Source organism: Rhinoderma darwinii, chromosome 1, assembly GCF_050947455.1.
Source record: "Rhinoderma darwinii isolate aRhiDar2 chromosome 1, aRhiDar2.hap1, whole genome shotgun sequence".
Lineage (NCBI taxonomy): Eukaryota > Metazoa > Chordata > Amphibia > Anura > Rhinodermatidae > Rhinoderma > Rhinoderma darwinii.
In genome coordinates, this window is record NC_134687.1 from 100,628,505 (window position 1) to 100,642,952 (window position 14,448).

A 14,448-nucleotide genomic window follows, 5' to 3' on the forward strand; every position below is an offset into this window, starting at 1 on the left:
AGACAGACAGATAGACAGATAGATAGATAGATAGATAGATAGATAGATAGATAGATAGATAGATAGATAGATAGATAGATAGATAGATAGATAGATAGATAGATAGATAGATAGATAGATGATAGATGATAGATAGATAGTGATGATTAGAAACATCTACTATTACTTATACTCAGCCTATCCCCTGGCAAGAAAGGAGTTAAAGGGCAGGTAAGAAGGATAGTGTAGAAGCAGACAGGGTCACCTATAAACTGCATGCAGGACTTGTTCCCTCCCACTTGTAAAAAGATTGAAGGGAAGGAAAGCAGAGAGATAACGCACAAGACTCCGGAGAAGGGGAAGACAAGCACATTCACCCAGCCCGGGAGGAGGTGACAGCACAAGGCAGGACTGCAGCCCTAGGCACAGCGACGCTGGAAGATACCAGCCATTTATTACACGTTTCTGCAGACATCAGGCTACAGACATCATGTATGTCAATGGAAAGGTGGCACTGGTCACTGGAGCTGCGCAAGGAATTGGCCGAGCTATGGTGGAGGAACTTTTGAATAAGGGAGCTGCGGTAAGTTGGTGAATTGCCCTGTTTATTGTATGTGGACATATATATGTGAAGTTCATGTTATATGTGGACATGATGTATGTACTTATCGCACAGTGAAGACTATGAGGTCAGAAAGCGCACTGCTGCGGAGTTTATTGAGAAAACTACTGGTAAGGAACAAGAGCATAGTAAATACCATAAGTAGTGGATATCCTGTAGTTGCAGGGCTATAGTGCATTGCTGAGCGATGTAATTCCTCCAGAGGTTCACTGCCACTGCTGAGACTTGTAGTTCCTTGATCTCAAAGTATTCCTACCGAGGAATCATTGCTGAGACTTGTGGTTTAACAACAGATAGAAGCTCATTCCCAGGATTAGCAGGCTGTTTAGCAGATAAAGACTTTTTTTTTTTTTGCTCTTCTGGCTAGGTTGGTGAGACTAATAAGTATATGAGACTAATAAGTAAATAAGACTGATAAGCATATGAGACTAATAAGTATATGAGACTGATAAATATATGAGACTATAAGCATATGAGACTGATAAGTATATGAGACTATAAGTATATGAGACTGATAAGTATATGAGACTAATAAGTAAATGAGACTGATAAGTATATGAGACTAATAAGTATAGGAGTCTAATAAGTATATGAGACTGATAAATATATGAGACTATAAGTGTATGACACTAATAAGTATATGAGACTGATAAATATATGAGACTATAAGTGTATGACACTAATAAGTATATGAGACTGATAAGTATATGACACTAATAAGTATATGAGACTAATAAGTATAGGAGTCTAATAAGTATATGAGACTAATAAATATATGAGACTGATAAGTATATGAGACTAATAAGTATATGAGACTAATAAGTATATGAGACTAATAAATATATGAGACTGATAAGTATATGAGACTGATAAGTATATGATACTAATAAGTATAGGAGTCTAAGAAGTATATGAGACTAATAAATATATGAGACTGATAAGTATATGATACTAATAAGTATAGGAGTCTAATAAGTATATGAGACTAATAAATATATGAGACTGATAAGTATATGACACTAATAAATATATGAGACTGATAAATATATGACACTAATAAGTATATGAGACTAATAAGTATAGGAGTCTAATAAGTATATGAGACTAATAAATATATGAGACTGATAAGTATATGACACTAATAAGTTTATGAGACTAATAAATATATGAGACTGATAAGTATATGAGACTAATATGTATATGAGACTATTAGTATATGAGACTTTAAGTATATGAGACTAATAAGCATATCAGACTATAACTATATGAGACTGAAGTATATGAGACTAATAAGTATATGATACTATAAGCATATGAGACTGATAAGTATATGAGACTGATAAATATATGAGATTATAAGTATGAGACTATAAGTATAAGCATATGAGACTAATAAGTATATGAGACTGATAAATATATGAGATTATAAGTATGAGACTATAAGTATATGAGACTAAGTATATGAGACTAATAAGTATATGAGACTGATAAATATATGAGATTATAAGTATGAGACTATAAGTTTAAGTATATGAGACTAAGTATATGAGACTAATAAGTATATGAGACTGATAAATATATGAGACTGATAAGTATATGAGATTAATAAGTATATGAGACTGATGAGTATATGAGACTAATAAGTAAAGTATATGAGACTGATAAGTATGAGACTATAAGTATATGAGACTGAAGTATATGAGACTAATAAGTATATGAAACTATACGTATATGAGACTAATAAGTATATGAGACTATAAGTATATGAGACTGATAAGTATGTGAGACTGATAAATATATGAGACTATAAGTATATGAGACTAATAAGTATATGAGACTGATGAGTATATGAGACTAATAAGTAAAGTATATGAGACTGATAAGTATGAGACTATAAGTATATGAGACTGAAATATCTGAGACTAATAAGTATATGAGACTAATAAGTATATGAAACTATACGTATATGAGACTAATAAGTATATGAGACTATAAGTATATGAGACTATATGTATGTGAGACTGATAAGTATATGAGACTAATAAGTATATGAGACTATTAGTATATGAGACTAATAAGTATATGAGACTATAAGTGTAAAGGATCTGCCAGGCACAGCTTCTGTGTCAACACCCATAGGTAATCAGTCTGCACCTGCTTCTATGTCTGTGAGACTGACTCCATCTTCCACCACTCAGGATGGCAGGCTTAGGAGTGGGAGAGCCTATCACAGCCTGGCCAGACTGAGCTAGCTCCCGCCCTCTGTCTATTTATACCTGCCTTTCCTGTTCCTCCTTGCTTGTGATTCTTCTCGTTTGGTTTCCTGGCCCTGCTGCAGCTTCTGAACTATTTGACCCTGCTTCATATTGACTCTGGCTTACTGACTACTCTCCTGCTCTGCGTTTGGTACCTCGTACACTCCTGGTTTGACTCGGCTTTTTCACTACTCTCCTGCTCTGCGTTTGGTACCTCGTACACTCCTGGTTTGACTCGGCTCGTTCACCACTCTTGTTGCTCACGGTGTTGCCGTGGGCAACTGCTCCATTTCCCTTAGCTTCTGTGTACCCTTGTCTGTTTGTCTGTCGTGCACTTATTGAGCGTAGGGACCGTCGCCCAGTTGTACCCCGTCGCCTAGGGCGGGCCGTTGCAAGTAGGCAGGGACTGAGTGGCGGGTAGATTAGGGCTCACTTGTCTGTTTCCCCACCCCTATCATTACAATAAGTATATAAGACTAATAAGTATGTGAGACTGATAAGTATATGAGACTACAAGTATATGAGACTATATGTATGTGAGACTGATAAGTATATGAGACTAATAAGTATATGAGACTATTAGTATATGAGACTAATAAGTAAATGAGACTGATAAGTATATGAGACTATAAGTATATGAGACTATATGTATGTGAGACTGATAAGTATATGAGACTATTAGTATATGAGACTAATAAGTAAAGTATATGAGACTGATAAGTATGAGACTATAAGTATATGAGACTGAAGTATATGAGACTGAAGTATATGAGACTGAAGTATATGAGACTGAAGTATATGAGACTGATAAGTATATGAGACTATAAGTATATGAGACTATATGTATGTGAGACTGATAAGTATATGAGACTATTAGTATATGAGACTAATAAGTAAATGAGACTGATAAGTAAATGATACTGATAAGTATATTAGACTGATAAGTATATTAGACTGATAAGTATATGAGACTGATAAGTATATGAGTCTAATAAGTAGTTCATTACTGAGACTTGTAGCTCCACAATAGATGGTTATCTATATATTATTTCTAGGAGTTCATTACTGATACTTGTAGCTCCACTAAGGGCATGGCCAGACGTGGCGGAATTGCTCTGGAATTCCCGCAGCGGACATTTTCTCCATTGCTTTCCACACCTTTTTAGTTAGGTTCGTGCACACGTTGTGGAAAACTCCGCTGCGGACCATAGGCTGCGGTGCGGAATTTGGTGTCCGCAGCATACACTGGCTGTTGCGGACGTGTAGCGGACTTGTTGCGGACTCATTGCAGAATTTCTCCATTGACTTCAATGGAGATTCAAAACTCCCCAATGAAATCCGCAGATGTTATGTGTGCTGCGTGGCATATTGGTTTACGAACATGATATTTCTTCATTCTGGCTGTACCTATGTATTTCTAGGTCTATAGCCAGACTGAGGCCCTATGCACACTAACGTAAAATCACGGGCCGTTATTACGGCACGGGCAGGCCCATAGAAGTCAATGGGTCTCCCGTAATTACGGGTGACTACGTGTGTGCACCCATAATTACGGGAGCATTGCTAGGCGACGTCAGGAGATAGTCACTGTCCAGGGTGCTGAAAGAGTTAAACGATCGGCAGTAACTGTTTCAGCACCCTGGACAGTGACTTCCGATCACAATATAGATCAACGTGTTAAAAAAATAGAAGCTCCTACTTACCGAGAACTCCCTGCTTCTTCCTCCGGTCCATCCTCCCGGGATGACGTTTCAGCCCATGTGACCGCTGCAGCCAATCACAGGCCAATCACAGGCTGCAGCGGTCACATGGACTGCCGCTTCATCCAGGGAGGTCGGGCTGGATGTCGAAAGAGGGACGCGTCACCAAGACAACGGCCGGGTAAGTATGAATTTCTGTTACTTTTACTAGGGAAAGGGCTGTCCCTTCTCTCTATCCTGCACTGATAGAGAAAAGGGAAGTACTCTTCACCTGAATACGCAACGGCTAGTCCGCATCAATTTACTGCACATTTTAGGCAAAGCCGCAACAGAATCTGCAATGCAGATTATGTGTGGCATTGATGCGGACAGTGTCGGCAGAAAGACGCCACGTCTGGTCATACCCTAAAGGTGGAGAGCTTTAGATTTCATATTCGGGTTCATTGCTAAGCATTAAGGTTTTTTTTAGCAGATAAAGCAGAGCTACGTAGAATATTTTTACTCAGAGTTCATTACTGAGACTTATAGTTAAACACAATGGGGATAGCTTCCGATTCACTCTCAGAGTTCATTACTGAGGTTTGTAGTTCTTGAGAAGTGGAAGAACTGTACAGTATATTTCCTCTCAGAGTTTACTGATGAAACTTGTAGTTCCTCAGGTGAGTAGCTATAGATTCCTTCTCAGGACTCATTACTGAAATGCATAGGTGGAGAGCTATATCTTCCCTCTCGGAGCACATTACTGAGATCTGTAGTTATTTAGTAGGTGAGAGGTAGCAAACAGTAGTTATATATTTTCTATAATTGCTGGTGGACAATTATACTTCCTCACCAGATGTTATGCTAGTTTTTTCCGAAATATAATTGCTGAGATGTTTAGTCACTTAGCAGCTGGCATTTTAACAGCTGGAGAGCTATACTTGTAATTCCAAGGATTATTACTGAGACTTATGGTTCCTTACCAGGTTACGAGATGTATATTTCATATTTACTTCTACAGTGTTTCTATGATTTAGTGGGAACCTACTAAATAGATTTGGAGCAGGGATCTATGGGCATTTATGAAATACTGTGTTACAGATGTGTCCTTTCTTACCCTACCTTATATCTCATCATATCCTGAGATGTGTGGAGTGACCAGCTTTGAAAAAAAACATGATTTTGCGATACTCCGTCGCAAGATGTCCATGCTATATGTTTCTAAGTGTAGCCACCCAGAGGTTGGGATGTGGATTGCAGCCTGTCAAGGGTTTCGTTAGCATGGCACGATATTGTATTGAATTTATTTAATGAGAAATCAGAGTCCTCAACCAAATTCAAGCAGAGGTAAGGGTGAACACATCTGTATGACTAAAGCAGTATCATAATGTATGAAAAAAAATAGATAATGAAAACCTGCTCAAGCTATACCTACAGAGAAATAAACTGTTTCAAATAAAATACACTACAAAGCAGAGAATATAATACTATAATTAACCATTAAATATGCTGCTCCATTGGCATTATAGCTTACCTCCCGACTTATTATTCATTGTGTGAAAGATCCATTTTTTTCCATGCCTGAATAGCTTTTAATGAAAATATTCGAACAAAAATAATTTCTATATAGAACAGTTTTAAGATCAAAACTGCACCAAATAATGAAATAATACACAAGCTGGGGTCTGATATGCAGTTTGAAACCAGACAGACAGCTTCTGGGGCAATATAGTAAGTTTATTCATGTAAATCTATTTCCGATATCAAAAAAAGGACATTTAAGGTGCAAAAAAAAAAAAAATAGATGGTCTTGGGTCAAAAGTAGGGACTGCCCCTCTCAAAGAAGAACACTTCACCAGCATGTTATAGTAAATTAAAATTTGCTATTGTTCACTAAAATAATTGACTTGATAGCTTGGATTTCTATGATAGATAAGGCCAGATCAGCAGTATTACGTATGTTTATATAGGGAAGTTTCTTTCAATTGTGGAAGTAGAACTGCCTTTAAAAACATCAGTTCATCAATCAGCTCTTTGCCAACTTATGTGAAAATTGTAGGACATTGTTGCCCCACAAGACATTGTCCCATAAATCTGCATTAACCGCCAATGTTTCAAGTTACAATTAGACACAGGAAGCTAAAATGAAAGTCTAGATGCATAAAGAAGCAGCTTTACCAAATGTTAGGAAATTAATTTTCCTGATACAATTGTGTTGGCCTAAGGCTTCGTTCACATCTGCATCATGGCTCCGATTAGGGGTTCCATCTGAGCTTTCCCTCAGGAGAACCCATGAACGGAACCCTGACTGAAACAAACGGAAACCATTTTTTTCCGTTTGCATCACCATTGATTACAATGGTGACGAATGCGGTGCAAATTGTTTCCGTTTGTCTCCGTTGTGCAAATGTTCCGTCGTTTTGATGGAATGAATAGCGCAGTCGACTACGGTATTGCTTCCGTCATTGTAATCAATGGTTTCCGTTTGTTTCAGTCAGGGTTCCGTTCATGGGTTCCCCTGAGGGAAAGCTCAGACGGAACCCCTGAACTGTTCCCTGACGCAGATATGAACGAAGTCTAAGAATCCGAGTTGTCTTTTGCTTTTGAAAGTTCTTCTTTCTGCTTTTCCATCTCCCCTCCACCAGTTACAGATTCTGATAATGTTACATAACTACAGGCTACTGTAAACTGATGCTGTGTAGTCAGCGAGCATGGGTAGCTGCAAAATGTGTGCAGAGAATGAAGTAACCCCCTTCACTCCCTGGGCTCTTTAAATGGGTTTTGCATGAAAAAATATTGATAGGAATGGTTTTTTTTCCCAGAAAACCTCTTTAATGTTCCTATATCACACCCATTCATTAGACCAGTGTTCCCCCAACCTGTAACTCTACAGGTGTTGAAAACAACTACAACCTTCATGCTGAGAGTTGTAGTTTTGATGCTGGAGTGCCACAGGTTAGTCAACACTTCACTACACAGAATGATAAGTGAATAGACTTACCATTATAGCTTTTTTGAGCAATTTTTGGAAACTGGAATGTCTATTACAGCAGCCATTAATCCAGTGTTTCCCCCAATATAAGCAGTGCCAAGGATGTCTGGAAGCTGTTTATCTGCTATATAGGAAATGTCACATTTTTTATTACATAGAAGTTAGAATCTACAATCTATTCATCCCTCTGACTGCCACTGAACACAATGTGATACGTGTTATAGGGTCAACATCCTCTATGACAGTTGCATTTTACAGGTGACTCAGAAGCACAGCCAAGTGTGGAAGCAAAGAAAGTACAGGGCTTCTTGTCCAATCTTGTACTCAATCCTCGTGACTGACTTTAGAATCCTTCAACCAGGAAACAAAAACATGTTATCTATGTTATTCATGGACATTGCTATTCGAGAAGAAATCAGTCATGAGAACAGTGGAACAGAAACCATTATCATAATATTGTTCTTTTTATTATCATTATTAGTGTTATGATCTAATTCCATGATCTCCAGAGAAATAGCCTACCAGCTGGCACTATTCACAAACACCCCCCTTTTCTCGTGACTTTGGTTAGGGTCCAAGGTATACTGTTGGGCCTCAGACTTGGGTGTCTAGAAGAAGACCGGTGGTTAATTCTTTGGGGCTGAACCAAGTGAAGTAGGGAATATTGTGGTACATTAACTATAGACTACAATAAATGGACAGTAAATTCACGTACCAAAAGTAGAGCAGAATAGTAGAACTGGGTGCATGATATAGTTGCAGAAGTTGAGAGAGTATTTGGACAATCCAGGGTCAGTATCAGAGAGATAGCAGAGCCGAGTATGCAGTACATAGGGACGATTTGATGGCATAGCCAGGCATTCCAGGGTTAGTGTCAGAGATGCAGCAGAGCCGAATATGCAATACAGAAGGACCATACAAAAAAACGTAGTCGGGCTCAGTTGGTCAAAATAGCAGGACAAGTTCAGGTACAAAGCAAATTATAGCAACCATGTAAGGAAGAGAAATCAACATCTAAAACTGGTACAGGGGCAAATGCCCCAGTGATTTAAATAGCGTTCCTAGCCCTCTGACTTGTTGGGCAGCCGTACAATCTGCTCATGCACTGCTCAACATCCCTACCTGCCTCGCCGAGACACTGACAGCAGGAGCGGACGGCAGGAAGAGACAGCGCAGGTACGCAGCAAGGTGAGCACATTACAATTACTTATGTTGTATTGAATGTGTAGACATACAGTGCCTTGTGAAAGTATTCACCCCCTCTTGCCTCTTTGGTGTTTTTTTCTAAAGTTTTGTTGCATTACAACCTGGATTTAAAATGAATTTAAAATTGTATTTTTTGTATTAGACCTGAAAAAATAGTACAAATTGTTACAGTGGAGTGAAAAAAAAAATACCTTGTTTAGTAAAGATAAAAAAAAAACAACAAACATAAAAGTTGTGAGTGCATCTGTATTCACCCCCTTTACTTTGAAACCACCAAATAAAGTCTGGTCAAAACAATTAATTAGTTGAAATATGTGCAATCAAAGTGTCACATGATCTTCCAGATGAAGATGATGTCAGTAAAAATACACCAGTTCTGAAAGGCCCCTGAGTCTACAACACCACTGAGCAAGCGACATGAAGACCATTGAGCTCTCCAAACAGGTCAGAGACAAAGATGTTGAGAAGGATAGATCAGGGTTGGGTTATAAGAAAATATTTTGAACTTTGATCATCCCACAGAGCACCATTAAATCTATTACAACAAAATCAAAAGTATATGGCATAACTACAAATCTGACAAGAGAAGGTCCCCCACCAAAACTCACAGATCGGGCAAGGAGGATATTAATCAGACATTCAAGAAAGACACCAACGATAACACTGAAGGAGCTCCAAAGAGCCACAGTAGAGGTTGTAGTATCTGTCCATAAGACCACTAAACGTCATGCTTTCAACAGAGTGGGGCTTTTTGAAAAGTAGCCAGAAAAAAGTCATGGCTTGAAGAAAAACATACGAAAACACATTTTGAGTTTGCCAAAAAGCATGTGGCAGACTCCCCAAACACATAGAAGAAAGTTCCATGGTCTGATGAGACTAAAATTTAACTTTTTGGCCATCATGGGAAACGCTTTGTGTGGTGCAAACCCAATAATTCCCCTCACCCCAAGAACACAATTCTCACAGAGGAGCATGGTGGTGGCAGCATCATGATGTCGGGATGCCTTTCATCGGCAGGAAATTGAAAACTGGTCATTATTGAAGCAAAGATGGATGGCAGTAAATACAGGGCAATTCTAGAGGACAACCTATTTCAGTCTGCCAGAGATTCGAGGCTGAGACGGAGGTTCATCTTCCAGCACAACAAAGACCCTAAACATCTTGCTAAGGCTACACTGGAGTAGTCTAAGGGGAAATATTTCAATGTCTTGGAATAACCCATCTACTTTGAAGGAGTTCAAGAAGTTTTGCCTTGAAAAATGGGAAATCATTGTCTAGATGTGCTCAGCTAATAGAGACATAGACCCAGAGACTTGTATCTATAATTGCAGTAGAAGGTGGCTCCGCAAAGTATTGACTTTCAGGGGTGACTACTTATGCAAATTAAAGATCTCTGTTTTTTGTCTTAATTATTGTTGTTTGTACCACTTTGAAGGTGTAAAAAACATTTTGCACCTTCAAAGTGGAAGGCATGTTGTACAAATAAAAGGGTACGCACTAATGCAATAAAACAGGAAAAACACAAAGGTGTGAATACTTTCACAAGGTACTGTCTAGAGCAGCACTTTGTAGGTGTTGGAAGAAGGGTATAGACATACTTGGACATAATTGTTACTTTATGGTAAAACAACTCGCTACAACAACATTGTCAGACTATGACCCAACAGCCTACCCTGTAAATGAGCTTCTTTGTATCTCAGGTTTTATTTTGGCCCACAGAGGTCAGGAAACCTGACTGCAAATGTTCAGTTTTCCGGCATTACCACCATCACACTGGAAATGAAAGCGTATCTGTCACCTCAATATGCTGCCCTAGCTATGGGCAGTAAGTTATACACATTACACAATATTTTTTTGGATCATCTTGGCTAATAGGAGAACGGACCTGTCCCAATACTGTACTGTCCTTACCTAGGGCACCATTTTGAGGTAACAGATCTGCCTAAAGCACTAAAATCCATGGTCTCCTGAATGGGAGAGTCACCTTTATTAACTCTGAATTTTGTGATTCGCATTTGCAAATGGGGTTTCTGAACAAGAAAATGGCCAGTGCTTTTGCTTTCATCACACACTTGCCCATTTAAAAAACTATAAATCTATTTATTTTATTTTATTCTTGAAGTAAAACTTACAGTGCTGATAAGCATCAAGAAGAACACACGTTACTTAGGCTTGGTTCACACCTGTGTCATTGTGTTCTATTGTTCTGCTCCATTAGAGGAGCAGAACAAGGGAATAACGGAACCAACGGTTGCCGACGGAACCCATTGACTTTAATAAGTTCTGTAGGCTCTCCGTCGGAGTTGTCCGTGATATTACCGGACACAATAGCGCATGATTGCTGCGCTATTGTCTCCGGTAAACTCCAGTAAAACCTGCCGGACCCTCCGACGCAGATGTGAACAGAGCCTTAGTAGTGAGGGAATTAAATACTCACAAGGATTATTTCGTCTTTGAATTTGACTGTCTGGATGACTTTTTTTTTAATTTGTAGCACAGGAAAATGTAGGGAAATAGGATAGGATGGAGATCGATTGTTTTTTTCTTCTCTGTGCTATGGACATCACTGTTATTTGTAATGCAAAATGTCAGCTAATCCCTAGGACAGCGCGTAACTTATCACTAAAAGATTTACATGTTTTGGAATGCTTGACTTTACCAGGTAATATTTTAATGATAGGTCCTCAGCAAGCAGGACACATATAAGATAGAATAACTGCACACCACTGACCTCCACAATTCTGAATAGTGTAATAATCCCCAGACACTTCATTTATTCCATAGCTATCTGTGATCATGTGCTTTGTGGTTGGTCATAGCTTAAGTCCTACTTGTTTCCTAATATATATCTAATGATTTCTCGGATTCTATTAACTCATGATTATACAATGTAGTGTCGCTATTTTGACCCTGCACATCATGTAATTTCTTTTTGTTTGATCCCTTGGTTATTATGTATTCATACTATGTATTTATCCTTTCTTAGACTTTCCATAAAATGGTGCATTCCCAAAAATTATAGAAATAAACAAGATGCCAATATTTTAGTAAGGAGCTTTGTGACCTGAACAGTAAATCTATTAACCATATTTTAATCTTTATGACTGGTTGGTGTCATAAGTCCTGTAAAAAACCCGCAATACCATTGCCTACTCCTCTATGTCCTGTGCACAATGATTTTCTGCAGTGTTCCTCATTGTATCCATTGATTTTAATTGTAAATGAAAACCACATTGTGGAAAAACATGCAGGATCCGCATCGGAAAGCCACACGCAGATTAGCCCTATTAAATAAAAAATACATATGAAAAATCCTCTGTGTACATCACTTTAATGATAATCCTAAGGAATTTTAGTAAATCAGTTACTGTATCATAGTCATACGTACGATTAGAGCTGTTCATAGGACAGGCGAAGAGAGTATTACCCAGGTTTGTGGGATAAGAGGGAGACTAGGTCAGTTCTTTAATAATGTTAATAAAACATAAAGTATAAAACCTTATTGTTTATAATACATACTATAGAAACCATGACTGTCAAGCCTTTACCAAATGTGTCGCAATCTTCGGAGCAATGACAGCAAAACAAGCATGTGCGTCATGAAATTGTCGAAAACCTCACAGAGAGTACCAAAAAATACTGAGAACTAAAAGAACAAACATTGCATGTAATGAAATATGTTTCCTTTTGCAATTGTAAATACATGTCATCTTCATGCTATCACATCTGGAAGCATGCTTGTACAAAATACCAAGCCCTCAAGACAAGTGAAAGCTGCAGGAAGGAATGTGGAATTATAGTCACTGTATGAGGAAGCAGAAAACAACACAAGCAAGCAGGGAGACAACAAAGACACAAAGTGGCATGAACACACTCATTTGGGTGCGAAATGCAATGAGATAAAAGTCTTAGTTTCCAATGTTCTTTATCCTGCGTGTGAAGACATATGTTTCATAAGATAAATATGGTGAATGATGTACCGTACATACCGTACAGTATAAGGCTGACTTGTGTTTTTGGAGCAGGTTGTACTCCGTGAGTTTTAAATAGGTCTGGGTGGCTCTTAATACATTTATAAATGATAGCTCAGGCGATATGCATAGTCATTTGCTCATCTTGCGTTGGCAGGACAGGATGCAAGCACTAAAGTATGAATTACTATTACATCATTCTAGTTAAGGACTATGGATCAAGTTGGATGAGTAATTATTTCACATGTCCTTACACAGTCACATTATATAAACCGCGGCTTGCTGGTTATATGTGAGAAGAAGGCTAAAAAGTCTAAGACACTTTACATTTTTTCAGCACAGCCTAAATGACTTTGACATTTTTTTTTACCCATAAAGGAAATTTTAGGTTTTTATGAATTCTTGTTGACCAGGAAATAATTGTGACCGTGATTTTCACATAAATTAGTTGTACAGAGGGTTAACTTAAAGCTCCTGGGCCCCAATGTACAAATCTGTAACCGGGCCCTCAACCATGACACATCATTAATGTAGTGATCTCCTGATAAGAGGCACAGGGATCCCCCTCAGGCTCAAAGTTCATTTAGGGCTCTTGCTCATAGAGGGGAGTTGGTTATCCTCTTCTATAATACTTATGTGCCCTAATTTTACCTCCAACACTTTTATTTTGCATATTTTTATTTGTCTGAACATATTTCACAGCACTATACAGAGAGTCAACATTTATTTCAGTACCCCGGTTGCCAATGGGGCTCACAACCTAATGTCCCCCATTTAAGACAAACACACACACACACACATACAAATATACATGCAAATATACATATACATACAAATATACATACATACACACATACAAATATACAAACATACATACACATATACATACAAATATACATAAATACATACAAACATACATACATACATACAAATATACATACATGCATACATACATACATACATACATACATACATACATACATACATACAAACATATATACATACACATATACATACAAATATACATACATGCATACATACAAACATACATACATACAAATATACATACATGCATACATACAAACATACATACATACATGCATACAAATATACATACAAATATACATACATACGTACATACAAACATACATACATGCATACATACAAACATACATACATGCATACAAATATACATACAGATATACATACATGCATACATACATACATACATACATGGGGGCATGGAGAGTTTAAGTTATGAGGAAAGATTGAAAGAATTAAACCTATTTAGCCTTGAAAAAAGACGACTAAGGGGGGACATGATTAACTTATATAAATATATTAATGGCACATACAAAAAAATATGGTGAAATCCTGTTCCTTGTAAAACCCCCTCAAAAAACAAGGGGGCACTCCCTCCGTCTGGAGAAAAAAAGGTTCAAGCTGCAGAGGCGACAAGCCTTCTTTACCGTGAGAACTGTGAATCTATGGAATAGCCTACCGCAGGAGCTGGTCACAGCAGGGACAGTAGATGGCTTTAAAAAAGGGTTAGATAATTTCCTAGAACAAAAAAATATTAGCTCCTATGTGTAGACATTTTTCCTTCCCTTTTCCCGTCCCTTGGTTGAACTTGATGGACATGTGTCTTTTTTCAGCCGTACTAACTATGTAACTATGTAACATACATACATACAGTACATACATACACTACCGTTCAAAAGTTTAGGGTCACTTAGAAATTTCC

The 14,448-nt window shown here is 37.9% G+C and overlaps 1 protein-coding gene across 1 annotated transcript in view; it reads left to right on the forward strand.

The window, feature by feature from the left end:
* Positions 1-212: 212 nt before the first annotated feature.
* Positions 213-14,448, forward strand: part of HPGD (15-hydroxyprostaglandin dehydrogenase) — a 63,611-nt gene continuing 49,375 nt past the window's right edge. The window contains exon 1 of the mRNA XM_075860240.1: positions 213-562. Within this exon, the coding sequence (XP_075716355.1) occupies positions 470-562 (93 nt within the window). The 5' untranslated portion in view covers positions 213-469. The remainder of the gene's footprint in view (positions 563-14,448) is intronic.